Consider the following 13,148-nt stretch of genomic DNA (forward strand, 5'->3'; position numbering starts at 1 on the left):
TAAAATAACTCTCAGATAGACGTCCTCGGCTACCCAGTGGCGCTGGATAAGTAACGTGATCGAGATGCACCAGAACGGGCATAACCAACCCCGTATGCATGAAGAACCAATAAGAAACTCATACGAACGACTCACCTTAATACGTCTTCGCTTACACTCCTTGCATCCCAGCCTCGTCTTGTTGTGTGAACGTCTCGTAGCCATGTCTTGTGGCCGCTGCAGCCAGCTGCTATACGGCGTATACGGTGGCGTAAAGAGGTAGAATAAGATGCGCCTTCTCAGTAAGCCGCTGGGGTTTGAGATAGGTCCACGACACGTTGAGGTCGCAGATACGGCAGCAAAATTACTGACACGATACACAGAACGCTGTTGAAGCGTGCAGGTGACATCGAAAGCAAGACCGATTGTTTCGTAAGGTGTGCGGCTGTGACGCTTCCCCACAGGGACCTAACGCTAGCCACAAAGGGCAGTTTTCGTACTGCGGGGCCTGTGATTGGCCGATGGAACATTCGGAAACAGCTACTTTCCGGAAGCTCCTGCGTGTGACGCAATTCCTGGTGTCTTGTTGATCGCCGTCTGGTGTCTGGATTTGAAACCCGCTCATGATGTATATTCGTATACTGATTCTATTCATTGCTTTTGTTGTAGCGCTTCAGACGCCGTGCAAATGCATATGCTGCGCGTCATCTACCTAAGCTGGGACTAGATGTAGTACATAAACTCATGGCAACGTATACTGTCGTTCAACTCAAGAGCGTTCCGTGCGAACCAAAAGAAATTCTTAGTTCTTGAATACGGTGGCGGAGCTCCAACGACCTGCGGCCTTCGCCCTGTAGTCGTCCTTGACCTTCTGTTCGCTCTTCCATTGAGTGAGTAGCGCGAGTCCGGCTTGAGCTTCTTCTATCGTAATGCTCGACAGTTCCAAAGTCTTCTGTAGGTCTTGCTCGTTCTGGGATTTCGAGCTGTTGTCGAGGATATACCGGACATTGTATCCGGACTGCAGATGGGATGCGCTCTGCGAGTGCTTCTTCAGGAAGTCATCGTTGTAGGCTTTGAGGTCGGCATCGGCAGGTGGTGTGGTGAAGGACTCCTTGATGACCTCCGAGGCCTGAGATGAGAGGGGCTCAGCGGGTTTGGAGACTGCTAACTTAGCGATGAGCGTGACGAGGCATTCTGGATGTAACTTACTAGCTTGACGGAAACGAACGCTCTGCTCGTGCAGCTTGGGGTTCTCTGGGTCGATCTCCCGTGCAGACTGCAGACACTTCAGGGCGAGCAGATACTTGTCTGAATGACTGTTAGCATACATATCGTATGGAATGTGCAGTTGAGTGACTTACTTCGTCGGAGATAGACCTCGAAACCCACGTTCTGAGCTCCAATGTTCTTGGGGGCTAGCTCGAGCATGGGCTGCAAGAATCGTAGTGCGTCCTCAAGAGGCTGCTTTGTCTGAAGCAGCTTCTCGCCATTTGGATCTTGGTCTTCCTTCTTTGTCTCGCCGTCATCGCCCTTGGCAGTCGCTTTCGCGGCAGCAGCAGCTTTGCGCTCGGCCTCCGCCTTCTCGGCCATCTCCCTGTCCTTCTTAGCCTTCTTTTGCGCTTTCTTGCGCTCGGTAGGATCCAGTTTGTCAAAGTCAAGCTCGTCCGAGCTCGATAGCTTTGGGTTGTCCGCTAGCCGTACGTATAGTTCGACTGCCTGAGTGGCTGCCCTAGTGAAGAAAGGATGGTCGCGGAGGTGGTCTTCCCATCTGACCATGTCGATGTAAGCGCGGATCTGGCCCTTCCGTAATGAGAAGCTGTGGAAGTCGAACTGGTCCTCATGCCACACATCGAAGATGTCTGCAATGGCGGTGAAGCGCTTGAGAGCGAGACCGAGCTTCTCTTGTCGCAAGTATGCCTCGCCGTCTTCAAGCAGATACCACATGCACTGCATATCGTGGAGATCACCAAGAGGTCCGCCCACAGTCTCGTTGCGAGTGAATTTACTCATAGTGTTAAGCGCGGTTTCGTTCTCGTTGTTCCGTAATTGGTATTTGGCGCACTTGGTGTTGATGTATCGATCGCCCTTTTCCAGCTCTCGAGCTTGGTCGAGGATTTCCGCGGCCTTTTGTACGTCGCCCATGTGCTTGTAGATCCGAGCCTTTGTCTGGTTGTAATCGACCGATTTCGGGTCCTTCTCGAGCAGCTTGTCTATGTACTCCATGGCCTTCTCCAGGTCGCGACTTTGGACGTAGTTGTAATGCTGGGCCAGGAAGTATAGCACAGCCTCGTCGAAACGGTCGGAGTTGTCGCCGTTGCTCTCGTCGCTCGTCGGCTTGCTGGAAGCATAGCCAAGGACCAGCTCCTCGATGACTGCCTTCTTTTCCTCGTCGCGGTAAAGCGACTTGATGTTGGGGAAGGTAGAGGGCACGCCCTTGTTCAGCTTGCCCCGGAGATAGGCATCCGCCTGTGTCTTGAAAGCCTCGCCCTGAAGGAAGTCCAACGGTATCCGCCTCGCAGCATCGTTGCGCTGATTCTTGCTGGCAAAAGACTGGTACAGCTCGTTTAGCTTCTCGATGTCGGCGTCGTTGGACCGGTCCAGGCCAAGGGCCTTCTCCAAGCCGTCGAAGTATGCGCGGTACTCGCTGTTCCTGCTCAAAAGAATCCTGTAGGCCTTCTCAGCCTCCTCTTTCCGTCCCAACTCGAGAAGGTATTTCGCCTTGAGTTCCAACGCAGCGGTGCGATCCAGGCTGACGCGCACCACCTCCTCCAAGTGGTTCAGCGCACGCTCCACGTCGCCCGACTCGTATATTATCATGTTCTTGTAGAGGGTCGCTTCGGAGTGCTCGAGGTCCGACTTGGCGGGGGGTTGTTTGAGCGTCTCTTCGTACGTCTTGAGGATATTCTCGGCCTCTGCGTAGTTGCCTGACAGATGGTAAGCGACTGCCAATGCCGTCCAGTTCTGGCGCAGTTGTGGGCGCTCCTGCATCATCTTCCGCCGGCTCTCAATATATCCATCGTAGTCGCGGACTTGGCATTGGAGGAGGGCGAGGTCGCGGAGGATGTTGAGCGAGGCCGGTTCTATGCGCAGGGCCATCTTGTACGACTTGATTGCCTCGGGGTAGTTCTTGACCGATCGCCATAGCAGGCCGTAGACGTGCCAGCAGACGTGCGACTTCATGTCGTTGCGGAGGGCTTCTTTGCAGAGGGCGAAGGCGTCGTCGCCCTGGCCCTGGGAGTTGAGGATCAGGGCCTTCATGGCCTGGGTGTCGCCATGGGTGGGGTATTTCTTCAAGATCTGCTCGGCAGCTTTGAGGCCTGGCGGGGTCAGCGGTCGTGCCCGGCGTCGTCCACGTGCAATTGGCGCCTACCCTTCTTGTACAGCTTGCCCTCGTAGAATTTGATGAGCGAGCGGAAGAGCGTCGCCTCCTTGCTGGGCAGTTGTTGCGGCATCGCGGCGGTCGTGTGTCTGGTAGGCGCGGAGCGTCAACGAGATTCCGGGACGAACAAGTTGCGATCGGAATTGACAAGTCGACGCACGTGCGACGGGACCGGGGAAATTAGGGTGGATGGGCGATGATTTAGTCGATGCAGTATAACATCGCGACAATGGGTGTGGAACAAGCAGCCGCGGGAATGGTGGCTGGTAGTCTCAATGTGGCACTACTACGTGTGTGTGGGGAGCTTGAATTTCAGATGTTCCAGTGCTATGACCACAGCGCCCGCACCTCGACCTCGTCACGCACGTGCCTACACCCCGCCTCATGATATCGTTCTCCAGTCAATTGAGTCGACTATGGGATACACAATATTTATACACAGATTTCTAGTAGTACATACTCTCCAACAGCGCTCTACTTGGACAGACGCCCTGATCGCCTTTTTGCAGTCGTATCATCGCCTTTGGCCTCTTCTTTCGCAGTAGCAGCCTTCTTCTGCTTTGCGGTACCGTTTGCAGTAGTCTTGCGTTTCTTGACCGGCTGTATCTCTTCAGCTTCAATAACCTCTTTATCCTCGGCTTCCTCCACGTCTACTTTCGCCTTCTTGCTGCCACGTTTTGCTCTTACTGGGAGCTTCTCCTCCGTAGCATCAACGTCCTCCTCTTTGACCTCTGCCTTGACCTCCTTCGCATTCTTACGTCCTCGCTTTGGTTTGACTGACGCCTCCTCTTCAGCTTCATCGACATCTTCCTCTTCTTTGGTAGCCTGAGCCTTTCTCTTGCTACCCTTCTTAGGTTTCGCGTCCTCTACGTTTTCTTCCTCTTCCTCCTTGACAGTCTTGGCCTTCTTTTTGCCGCCCTTTTTAGGTTTCGCATCTTCCTCTGCATCGTCCTCGTCTGCGCCCTCCGACACGTCACCAGCAACAGCTGCCGTCTTCTTTTGGACACTCGGTACAATGGCTGAAGTTCGCCCACCCACCTTGAGGAACGTAATCTTCTCGCCGGTGGGGAGTGTCTGGGCTTCCTTCTTGCCCTTGCCCCAACGGTGCTTCATCAACCAATCTTTGGGGAAGGCGTCCGAATCTCCGTTGGCTTCTACAGCGGTGTCGCAGACGTACATGATAGCATCGTGCAGTCGCTTGATCTGCTCATCGCTAAAGGTGTTGCTATACTGCTCGGGATGTAGACGAGCCTGGTACATGACTTCGTCACCGACCCAGTTCCCTATGCCAGACACGTTTGCTTGGTCAAGGAGCAATGCTTTCACAGGCACCTTCTTGCTCCGCAGCTTCTTACCGAGCCAGTCCACGGTCAGGATATCCTTGTCGATTACAGGATCTGGTCCGTTCTCTTTCAGTGGTGTGGTCTTCCTCATGTCTTCGGCAGCAGCGTCTACCAATCTCACACGAGCAAGCCGTCTTGCGTCTACCAAGGCGATCTCGTTCTTGGAGTCTTTCAACTGCAGGATAAATTTCCAGTACTTGGGTGGCCATTCTGCCTCTTCAGGTTTCGCCGGACGATAATGTGCTGAATCATCATTGCTGAATTTCTGAATCAGGTACACAAAGTCAGCACATGTCTCACATACAGTCCGTACAGAAGTTACGAACCATCCAGCCTGCCATTCCAAAGTGCATCAGAGGATGTGGCGGCGAGTCCATGACCAGCCAGAAGTATTTGCCCTGCTGTCGTGCATCTACTATCTTTTTTCCGGTCAAGGCCTCTTGGAAGGCGGATGCAGACGTTCCGACCTTTCCAAAGACGATCTGGGTATTGTGAGTCGACGTTCCATCATGAAGAAAGGGAAAACGAACATTATCTTCCTGTGCCATGACATTGTTGATCGTCTTGCCAACGGCATGTTTCTTCAAGAAACCGACAATGCGCGCAACTTCCGCGATCTACGTGATATCAGCAACTTTCGTGCGCGTGCGAATTGGACGCGTCCTGACCTCAGGCATGGCGCTGAATCTTGCGCAGAACTTTTGATTGCTTCGTGGATGTAGTGACTAGAAAGGACGAGCTCGAGAATGATGCGCAATATGTCAATCGAGAAAGCTATAGTCGTGGTTGAGCTCGAGCACCCTGAGGTCGCGCGTCGCGGATCCAGGCTTAGCGCACGACGCGTTCTCACGGAATAAGCCCACTACGTCACCACTCGTGTTCCATCTCATCTCTTGTCTCGTCAACTTCGTGCCATCCTTCGATATTGTTCCTTCAGCACATACCGAATGCAATGCCGACTTACTCTCGTTCTCCGCGCGCACGCCAGGCTGGACCTGCCTTTCTGGGACGCCCCGCATCGCCGAAGGGCGGGATCGGAATGACATCGACACACGATAAGACGCGATTTACATAATCCTCCGCCCTACACGCCGCCCACATGTACTTCAGCTCAAGGCTTTGTCTTTGCAACCCTTGCAATCTGACAATACGGGCATCATGCGGTGGAATTGGGTAGCTGCTGTCGCAAGTGCGGCTTGCGTCTCTTCACACGCAACTCATCATGTGGAAGACCAACAAGCCTTTTCCCAAGACCGACTAGATGAATTGGAGAGGAAGTGGGGTACAGATGTGAGTGTCATTCCAGCAGCATCCGAGTATTAGCTGACAAGTGCATAGTGGGGTTTCTCTGGCATCTCAACTTTCGCTCACCTACCGCATACGCGCTGCTTGACACACCCAGAGACGACCTACGACATTGCCATTCTCGGTGCGCCTTTCGACACTGCCGTCTCCTACCGACCCGGTGCTCGATTCGGACCCCGTGCAATCCGCGCCGGCTCAAGCCGTCAGACGTCCTTCCGAGGCTTCAACCCCCGAGCCAACCTCAACCCGTACACGTCATGGGCGAAGATCGTAGACTGCGGAGACATACCAATCACGCCCTTCGACAACACGTTGGCGTTGAAACAAATGAGCGAGGCCTTTCTCGAGCTGGGAAAAAGACCTGCGACGGAGAAGAGCACGGAGAGTGGGGTGCAGTATCTCAAGAAGCCAAAGCTGCTGACTCTTGGCGGAGATCACAGCATTGCACTTCCAGCTCTGAGGGCGTTGAAGGATGTATATGGGCAGCCGATTGCCGTGGTACACTTTGACGCCCACTTGGATACCTGGCATCCGGCGAAGTACCCGTCCGCTTGGATCGACCAAGAAGACCCTTCTACACAGTCGTTCTTCAATCATGGCAGTATGTTTTGGATTGCAGCCACTGAGGGTCTGATTGCAAACGACTCGAGTGTACACGCGGGGCTGAGGACGAGACTGTCGGGTGATGAACCAGAGGACTATACCGACGACTCGCAGCAAGGCTGGATTCGCATCGCAACAGACGACATCGATGAGATTGGTGTAAAGGGCGTCATCACCTCGATCATGAACCGCGTGGGCACAGAGATGCCCGTCTACCTCAGCATCGACATCGATGTGATCGATCCTGGACTCGCACCGGGCACGGGCACACCTGAACCAGGCGGCTGGACTACGCGTGAGCTCATCCGCATATTGAGAGGTATTGAGGGCATGAATGTTATCGGTGCAGATATTGTGGAAGTCAGTCCTGCGTATGACGGCGCAGCAGAAACGACAGGAATGGCAGCGGCGCAGGTCGCGTACGAGGTACTTACGAGTATGGTACGGAAAGGCCTTATCGAACAGGCACGAACGAAGGTCACGACATACGAGGACAAGGATGAGTTGTAGACCACAGCACATTGATCGCGGAAGAAACATGGATATGAAGAGTATCAATGAAGAATAGTGTAAGATACATTATATACAGAGAACCTAGATACGGAGCCAATCTCTCAGTGAGCCCTCTAACCCGACCCAAAAAAACGCCATGCAACCAAACATTGACCCAAACAGTAACTCCCCCAAGAGAAACGCGTCTAAATACCAGAATCAGTCTGATTGTACGGTCTATCCCCATCCGGCGCGCTTCCCTCCGCCCAATAAGAATCCCACTCATCACAGCCCTGCTTCAACACACTCGTATCGCCCAGCGTACCCTGAATCTCACTCATGCGCTCCATAAACTGCAGGCTGAGTCCCTGGCTCGCATGCCATGCAATGTGACTAGAGGTAAGAAGTCAGTATATGTCTCAAATGCACCTTCGTACAGCCAGGACTTACCAGTGCATAATCCACATGCCGGGGTTATCAGCAGGGAAAGCAATGAGCATGTAGCCGCCGGCGGGCAACAAAGCAGTGTCACGACGAGTCGGGTTGTTGAAATTGAGGCCGTTGGTGGATCCGTCCCAGGTACCTGCGCCGCGGCCCACGATGTAGTAGTCGTGGCCGTGGAGATGGATGGGGTGGGGAAGGGCGATCTTAGAAGTCGATTGGATGTACCACATGTACCAGCCTTCTTTGTCCATGGTGTACACGTTGCCGTTTGGACCGATGGAGCGGGAGCCTCCAAGCACAGTTTCGAGCGAAGGATTGTTCCAGTCTACGACGTGGGGCGTGCCGTCGATCAACCACCGGAAAAGGTTGTCCTTCGCAGGGTCGGCAAAGGAGTCTACGCTCATTTTGTGGTTTTGAACCTCGCCCATTACGGAGGTAGGGACGGTGTTGGGGACGAAGGGGATGAGGTTGGATGAGGACTCGTCGTCGCAGCCTGCGCGCATTGTGACTGAGGACTTGAATGTGGGGTTTGAGGTACTGGATGCGCCGTCGTAGTGCAGGATCGCGCCGACGGGCTTGCCGGCTGAGGCGATCTTGTTGCTGCCACAGCTGCCGGTTACGACCCGGAACCAGTAGTTGTCGACGGTTTGGTTGGCGGTGATGACTACGTCGTACCGTTGACCGATCTGCAGGGTCAATTGGTCGGTGACGTACGACTTGATGGGCACGAAGTCGGAGGTGAGGACCGTGAAGGGGTGGCCGTCCATGGACACGCTGAAGGTGCTGTCGACGGCTGTGTTGATGAGTCGGATGCGGTACTTCTTTCCTTTTACTACGTTGATTCTGGCGTACTTCCCGTTGTCGTTTGCCGCGTTGATGTGTGTGCCGTTGACGAGGATATTGTCGGGCGAGGGGGGTCCACGCTGAGAGTGCTGAGCGACTTCGTTCAGTGTGAAAGCGGGTACGTAGTACCAGTCAGTGATGGGGAGAGTACCCAGGTCGACGTCGTAGTTGGCAGTAGCTGGTCCATCGATGATCATGGTACCGACAACACCATCACCATATTGGGCTGAGAAGTGAGAGTGGTACCATGTTGTACCGAATTGAGTTGCCCTGAACTTGTACTGACGGGTTCTTCCAGGAGCGATCGGGCATTCGGTGATTCCCGGGACGCCGTCATCCTGGCAGGAGTTCAGCTGTCTAATACCGTGCCAGTGGATACCGGTTCCGTTATGCTCGAGGTTGTTCTTGACATTGATGATGACTGTGTCACCCCACTTTGCTCGTACGAGTGGTCCAGGATATTGACCGTTGATGAGCATCATCTCCTTGGAAGTACCACTTCCATCGGGATTGGCCCTGGTAACATTGGAGATCTCGAAGTTGTACTGTCACGTGTCAGCATCTATTCGAGCAGGAATTCTTGGATATACTTACAGTCACGGTGGTGCCGTCCGGGGGAGACTTGGCATCGAAGTCGGTGGCAATGCTGTAGCCATTACTCCAGCAGTTTCGTGTCCGTGCTGTGTTGGTGCAAGCACCATCTTGCCTCTTGACAATCTGGTCAAAAGTTGGGAACTCATCGGATAATGGTTCTGCCCGTAGAGGACCAGCGAGTGCAACTGATCCAAATGAAAACCATGCGGCTAATGAAGGGAGCAACATGATGGTGTGAATGCAATATATCAAGGCGAAGAAAGAACGGTACCGGGTCGGTATATATGAAGAGAAGCTGACCAGGCCAATGGATGTCGAATGGTTCCTGGAGTTAATCAATGTAGGGCTGGGGCTGACCAGAAAACAGGTGCCATTTATATGAGACACGTCGGAAAGACGCCCCCAAAGTGTAAGTCACAAATGGTGGCGGTAATCTGAGCTTCGCCATGGGTACTGCCCAGGGCGAAGTCAGCCAGCGCCTTCTTTGCCGTGACACCGACTTTTTCTCGCTTAGTGCTGCATGTCAGTTGGACCCGCGTGGTCCAGGTGGTGAGATCGACGCCAGGGCGCCCTAGAAATGCTCATTTCGTGCTATGACACGGGATGGACTTGAACGATCCCGGCCGTGGATAGCTGATGATGAGGGCCGATTAGGCAAATGTCTGGCCTCGGTAGATGCAGCGACCGATGGGCTGAAGCCCAGCTATGGCAGTGGCTCGATTACGTCCATGTCGCCGAGTGGGTAGGAGCGAGGCGAAGTCGATGAAGCCAAGATCTCAGACGGTGCACGGATGTAGCTCCTAATCGGGATTCCGGTATAAAGGGACCACACCAGGGCTAAGTCAGTGGTAGTCCCAACTTTACTCGAAACGGTGCGTGATGGGCGACCTACTCGTGTTGGAGCGTTTTCTTAGGTGAAGGATCCTAGGAGCTCGCGTAAGGTGATGGACCCTTGTCGGATGCAAGATCTATTGAATTACAGATCGGGTACTCCACAAGATACGGCCGCTACTCGAGCATACTCTGTGCTCACCGGAGACGAGAGCCCACATGGAGTGGTTAATTGTGGGTACTGACGTTGTGTAGGATGTGCCTTAGGCCTGATGCAGAATCTGTTTGCGACGTGACAAAAGCATCAAGAACGCATGCCACTCGTGCGAAGCATGTGGTCTGACCCACGCGATCGGAAGACGGGAATACGACCGTCCCATCCGGTACCGAGGAAACTTCCTAAGGCGGTTCCAATCAAATGTTGAGCTCTGTTACCAAAATAACATCGTACGGCATATACGGCGATTGAGCAGGGACCAGCCAAATCCAAAACCCACTGGTTCTTCGAGATTGTACCCTCAGCCGAGGTCATAGTCAGGCTGACAGAAGTATCCAAGACAGCGGTATCCCTTCCGGTCGCTTGCTGACGTTGAACGTCCAATCTGGACATTGAGACCCCCTTGGGCTGTGGCGTAGACCGACTCCAACATACACGGGCTTATCAGGATCTTCATAAGCTACATGGTGTAAGAGGACTACATGCTCGGTATGGCATTGCCATTATTCGCCGACTGCAAGTTAGCATGATGTGCCTTCCATGCATGCTGTGTAGCTCGACATGCGGTTCCAGGGATGGCCTTCCGACCCGTGAACTTACTCGGTGGCTTCGAATGACCAAGATCCAGGTCATTCATCCAGATGAATGGCCGACAGAGCGGCCGCTAGAAAAGCTTGTGACTATCGCATTGGATGCGACTATCTCGGACAATCGCATGCGCCCGCGAATAAACACGAACGGGGAGAAGGAAGTGCGAATTTCAACGCTCGGACCGGCATGCGCGGCTACTGGGAACGCGCTGGAAACAGGAGCGCGGGTTCATCAGCGACTGGCCAGCCTATCATTAGTAAGTTCGACCAACTGAGCGGGCAGGTTTGCTGCAAGTTGGTGCAAGAATATGCGGACGTTGGGGCCGAGTGAAGTGACGTGAACACTAAGATCGGTTCAGGGGGGTGGGCGCTAAGCCTAGCACGGATCGGCACTAATTTCAGTGGCTTTCCATAGCGGCCGCACACACATGGGTGCCTTCGCCTCCTCCACTGAGCACCACTTTCTTCCTTCTGCAGAGCGATGCGACGCCTTACGAGGGCTAAGTACTGATGAGGCGCAGAACTGCGCTTGACGTCTTCACGAATTGCTGACCGCCCGCCCCGCCCACCTGTTCCAGTCTGTCACAAGCTCGCTTCCGTGTTGACACTGTTAGATCAAGCACTTGCCATGACTATTTTCATTGCATCTTCGATCCATGTCGGCTTACTCGGGGGTCGGGGCACAGCTCAGTGCGCAAAAGATAAGCCGTATTTGTGAAGAACCTGCTGGGCTTGATCATCATACAAGGTACAAAAGAGGTCATGGCCCACTGACTCTGCATACCACATCCAGCGTATCATACCTGTACTTTCAGTCGTTGACTTGACTTGCTTCAAAATGTATTCTCGTTCTATATTCCTCGCGGTGGCTGCCGCCTCCATCACCTTCGTCAAAGCCGATGACCCCTTCGGGAGCTCCGGTGGTATCTGTTACGCCTATGGTGTTGACTTTATCGATGAGGGAAGCTACTTCATCGACTCAGAGTCTACCGAGGACTTCTCTGCTGTAACATATTTCAGAGGTTGCAACGCGGATGGTATGGCAGATGTCGTGCTCGTCGCGCCTGACGTGGAGGAAACCACTGGCGAAGAATACTTGTGCGACAAAATTCCAACGACACCTGACGATGCGAATCAAGTGGCAGACTGTCCTATCAAGAAGAACCAGATGAGCTCAGGACACTGGCTACTTCTGATTCTGGGAGACAATGAAGCCAACGAGGACGGCTCGAATGGTCAGCCTTTCGCATGGCAGAGAGGTATGGCTTCTTGTGTTCAATAACCGAACAACACATTTACTAAAGAATCCAGATCTCTACCTGACTGTCGGCACGAAAGTCACCAGCACGTATACTGCGACAACCACAGACACCAAGACTGAGACGCCTACTATCACTCAAACTGTCACTACCACCTCGACTGATGTCGTCACTGCTGGACCATTCTCGACTGTCACGATGCCTAGTGGCACCGCTAAGAAGGTCAAGACAATCAGGCCAAAGGCAGTCACTGAGACAACTACCAAGACCATGACTCGCACCAGGCATTCTTGGACCAAGAGCTTTGGCGTCACCACTAAGACTGTCGAAGCCACGTGCACTACCCCGGCCCACGTGGGCAAGCCTGACAAGCCTTGCGAGTACTCGCCCACCAAAGTTCACGCGGCGGCTATCGAGACACCTACCACCATCCCCAAGTTCCACCGCTGGGTTCGCAAGGGCGACCGCGAAGTCGACTATGAATGGGCGCGTGCCCGCGTCGAAGCCGCAAAGCAGAGACGTGCGGATAAGGCTGGACAGGTTCAGCGCCGCGCTCCTGATGCTCCCACGACAACTGTTACTTACGAGACTCCTGTCGCAGTACTCGCTACTGTGACTGCACCAGCTATCACCACAACTGAGAGTGTTCTTCTCACAGAGTCTGCTACAGAGACACTTCCTCCTCCTACTGTTCTTTCCGGCCTCCTCACCTCAACTACCACGCTGCCGACTCCCACTAAGACCAAGTCCAAGTTTGCCTTTACTACTACGACCGAGGTCATTACTTTCGGTCACGTATGGACTACAACAACGACGGTACTTCCTACCTCGTCAGTAAGCGCTTGCAAGAAGCACGGTGGGCATTTTTGGTGGATCTAGTGAACCATGTTGGTGCTAAATTCGGGCCGTTAACTATTTGATTTCTATTCTGCTGTTCTTCAAGCGCGCATTACATTTAGTTACAGTGCACGGCACAAGATAGACGAATTCACGACTACTCTACACAATCGATGCTTCCAACGTTCTTGCCATTGCCGTGTTTGTGAACATGATCATAGCACCGATGCCTCCGCTTAGTCACAGGCGCCTTGCATCGTCAGCTCACCCGCGTCTTTTGAGCTGTTAACACGTCAAGTCACGACATGCACCTCGGTACACTCGGATCTGCTCCCTGCCATGCACGCAACAATGAGTCCGGCTCGCAAGGTAGAAGTCCAAGTAAACTTACTACGCCACGGCAACCGCCTTAACGCCCTGAGATAGGCGCTA

The 13,148-nt window shown here is 53.6% G+C and overlaps 5 protein-coding genes across 5 annotated transcripts; 2 read left to right on the top strand and 3 right to left on the bottom strand.

Annotated features, from left to right (window-relative positions):
* Positions 1-781: 781 nt before the first annotated feature.
* On the bottom strand, positions 782-3,431 carry J4E90_006099 (uncharacterized protein; the record flags this gene model as incomplete). Its single annotated transcript, XM_051435648.1, has 4 exons — positions 782-1,140; positions 1,189-1,287; positions 1,341-3,296; positions 3,350-3,431. The coding sequence occupies 4 exons, from the start codon at positions 3,429-3,431 to the stop codon at positions 782-784; spliced, it is 2,496 nt and encodes an 831-aa protein (XP_051290506.1).
* Positions 3,432-3,832: 401 nt separating this feature from the next.
* On the bottom strand, positions 3,833-5,378 carry J4E90_006100 (uncharacterized protein; the record flags this gene model as incomplete). The annotated part of the gene is made up of 4 exons (XM_051435649.1): positions 3,833-4,944; positions 5,006-5,183; positions 5,232-5,318; positions 5,370-5,378. 4 exons carry the CDS (start codon positions 5,376-5,378, stop codon positions 3,833-3,835), a joined length of 1,386 nt encoding a protein of 461 aa, XP_051290507.1.
* Positions 5,379-5,859: 481 nt separating this feature from the next.
* J4E90_006101 (uncharacterized protein) lies at positions 5,860-7,119 on the top strand (the record flags this gene model as incomplete). The annotated part of the gene is made up of 2 exons (XM_051435650.1): positions 5,860-5,991; positions 6,040-7,119. The coding sequence occupies 2 exons, from the start codon at positions 5,860-5,862 to the stop codon at positions 7,117-7,119; spliced, it is 1,212 nt and encodes a 403-aa protein (XP_051290508.1).
* A 188-nt stretch (positions 7,120-7,307) lies between these two features.
* Positions 7,308-9,210, bottom strand: J4E90_006102 (uncharacterized protein; the record flags this gene model as incomplete). The annotated part of the gene is made up of 3 exons (XM_051435651.1): positions 7,308-7,494; positions 7,552-8,933; positions 8,983-9,210. 3 exons carry the CDS (start codon positions 9,208-9,210, stop codon positions 7,308-7,310), a joined length of 1,797 nt encoding a protein of 598 aa, XP_051290509.1.
* A 2,248-nt stretch (positions 9,211-11,458) lies between these two features.
* On the top strand, positions 11,459-12,758 carry J4E90_006103 (uncharacterized protein; the record flags this gene model as incomplete). Its single annotated transcript, XM_051435652.1, has 2 exons — positions 11,459-11,879; positions 11,932-12,758. The coding sequence occupies 2 exons, from the start codon at positions 11,459-11,461 to the stop codon at positions 12,756-12,758; spliced, it is 1,248 nt and encodes a 415-aa protein (XP_051290510.1).
* Between the last annotated feature and the right edge of the window lie 390 nt (positions 12,759-13,148).

This window comes from Alternaria incomplexa (assembly GCF_024043165.1).
Source record: "Alternaria incomplexa strain BMP 0042 chromosome Unknown scaffold_8, whole genome shotgun sequence".
Classification (NCBI taxonomy): domain Eukaryota; kingdom Fungi; phylum Ascomycota; class Dothideomycetes; order Pleosporales; family Pleosporaceae; genus Alternaria; species Alternaria incomplexa.